At 34.7% G+C, this 2216-nt stretch overlaps 1 protein-coding gene across 1 annotated transcript; it reads right to left on the reverse strand.

Annotated features, from left to right (window-relative positions):
• Positions 1-385: 385 nt before the first annotated feature.
• On the reverse strand, positions 386-1729 carry LOC125780088 (uncharacterized). The gene is made up of 2 exons (XM_049461604.1): positions 1359-1729; positions 386-1292 (listed from the first exon to the last, which is right to left on the reverse strand). Exons 1-2 carry the CDS (start codon positions 1469-1471, stop codon positions 386-388), a joined length of 1020 nt encoding a protein of 339 aa, XP_049317561.1. The 5' UTR covers positions 1472-1729.
• Positions 1730-2216: the final 487 nt, after the last annotated feature.

The raw sequence follows: 2216 nt of genomic DNA on the forward strand, positions 1-2216 counted from the left end.
CACAATACATTTTTTTTCCTTCTACCCGATTTAAACTCGTCCTCCATATTCAACCGTACTCTCAGCAATAACTGTGTCTCTGCATTACTGAGATTTTCACTAAAAATTTAAAAATAATAATTTATACAATTATTATTAACATAATTTAACTAAATTTCAATACAAAAATTAAAATAAAACAGTTTTGCACTTACTTTTCGTCAGACATCGTAGTTAAATGCAGTAAACAATTTTTTGATAGAAATTATGAGTGACAACTGATAGAAGTGTTGTATTTTTGAACGCTTGATTATTGCAGTGTTGCAATATTGGCATTTCTGAACGTTCTGTTTGTTATGAAATCGTCATGATGCGCGTCATGATGCATTTACGAACATAGCCTTACTTATTTATTAAGGAAGAGATAATTTTTAAGAAGATCTCGGGTATCAAAAGCACTTCGTCTTGCGTTAGCGCTTGATAATATCGTACTCTGATGTAATGGCGCTACAAATTGTCTCCACTGCTCTTCAATTAGAATGCCACTTTCATTTACGTGGTCAACGAAGTTGTTGGGACAATAGAATTCGGCGTTATGGAACTTTACAAAATTATGTAAAATTAATGTAGCTCCAACTATGGTATTGGCATTTTCGGGAAACATATCCAAAGAATTATTGAGAACTCGCCATCTAGCCACTAAAATGCCAAATGTATTTTCAATTGTAACCCGCGCTCTGGATAAACATTTATTGAAGTGGTATTTGTTTGCTTCCAAACACTTTCCCGGATATGGCCTCATCAAATGTTTTGTCAACGGAAAAGCAGCATCTCCCACATAATAAAATGGGAATTTTGTCGCACTACGTGGAAGATTTTCTGCTTCTGGTAGGTTCATTGTTCCGTTTAATATTCTATTTCCAAAACCACTGATTTTTAACGCTCCGCCATCACTTTGGCTTCCGTAAGCTCCAATGTCTACTGCGGTGAATGTATATTTGCTATCACAAACGGCTAACAACACAATACTAAAATATTGCTTATTATTAAAATACAGTGATCCGGATTTTCGCGGACACTTTATTTGGACATGTTTGCCGTCAACAGCTCCTACAACATGAGGCATGCCTGTCTTGATGTAAAATGAATCGGCTATTTCCCTCCACTCATGTTCATTTGGTTGCGCCAAGTATATTCCTGAAAGTTCATCCCAAATGGCTGCGGATGTTTCCAATAAAATTTTGCCAATTGTTGATACTCCTACTCGAAAAGCCCAAGCCAACATCTGGCGGCAAACTCCATGGGCCAAATATCTATTGTAAGAGTTGATGAAAATATGTATTTATTTATTATAAAATTTACAAACAAAATGTACTTACACTAATGTTATTGCCAGGCGACATTCTGCTGGTATTGGACGACGTATATGACACTGTTTTGCTATACGCCTTTTAATTAAGCTTCGAAGAAGCTTAAATTGATCCACTTGCATCCGAGTAGCCTTTTGGAACTGAGAGGAATCATTGTTTTTTATAACGAATTTATATAAACGAATAAATTATTGAAAAAACCATGCAGCTCTCTCTCATTTTCCACATATATAAGAATCGTCCACACCCGTGATTTTTTTATCACTTATCGCGCACAAGCTTAAAATATTGATTAATTTCTTTTTGGCAACTAGAAGTAAAAGCAATTGTTGCAATCTTTTTTTTCTTTCCACTTCCATTTTAAAATTTTTAAATTTCAATTTCAATTTCAATTATTTATTGCAATCAGCTGATTGTCAAAATTTACTGCAAATGTGTTTTGGCTGGAAAAAATAGTGCAGATCTGCATGCAGAATATCTGCACATGTGATTCCGGCATAAGACAGCTTTTAGGAGTTTCAAACGTAATGATAACAAACTGTAAAAATTGGTCGTTGAAATGAGAGGAAGACGCAAAAAAACTACCCATAGGCAAGATGAGCTCATCAAAAGAATTGTTAAAGGCGCCCGTTTATAACTTCCAAACAGATAAAAGATGAACTATAATTGTCAATAGCGACTTGCACAATAAGAAAACGGTTGATCGCCGTTAATCTGAAAGCGCGAAGTCCTAGAAAAGTACCTTTACTGAAAAGTGTACATTTGAAACGCAGACTCGAATTTGCAAAACGGTTTATTAATGACCTAAAACAATTTGGCGTAATATTTTATGGACCGATGAGACAAACAGCAATTTAATTCAAAATA

This window comes from Bactrocera dorsalis, unplaced genomic scaffold (assembly GCF_023373825.1).
Source record: "Bactrocera dorsalis isolate Fly_Bdor unplaced genomic scaffold, ASM2337382v1 BdCtg063, whole genome shotgun sequence".
In the NCBI taxonomy this organism is placed as follows: Eukaryota; Metazoa; Arthropoda; class Insecta; order Diptera; family Tephritidae; genus Bactrocera; species Bactrocera dorsalis.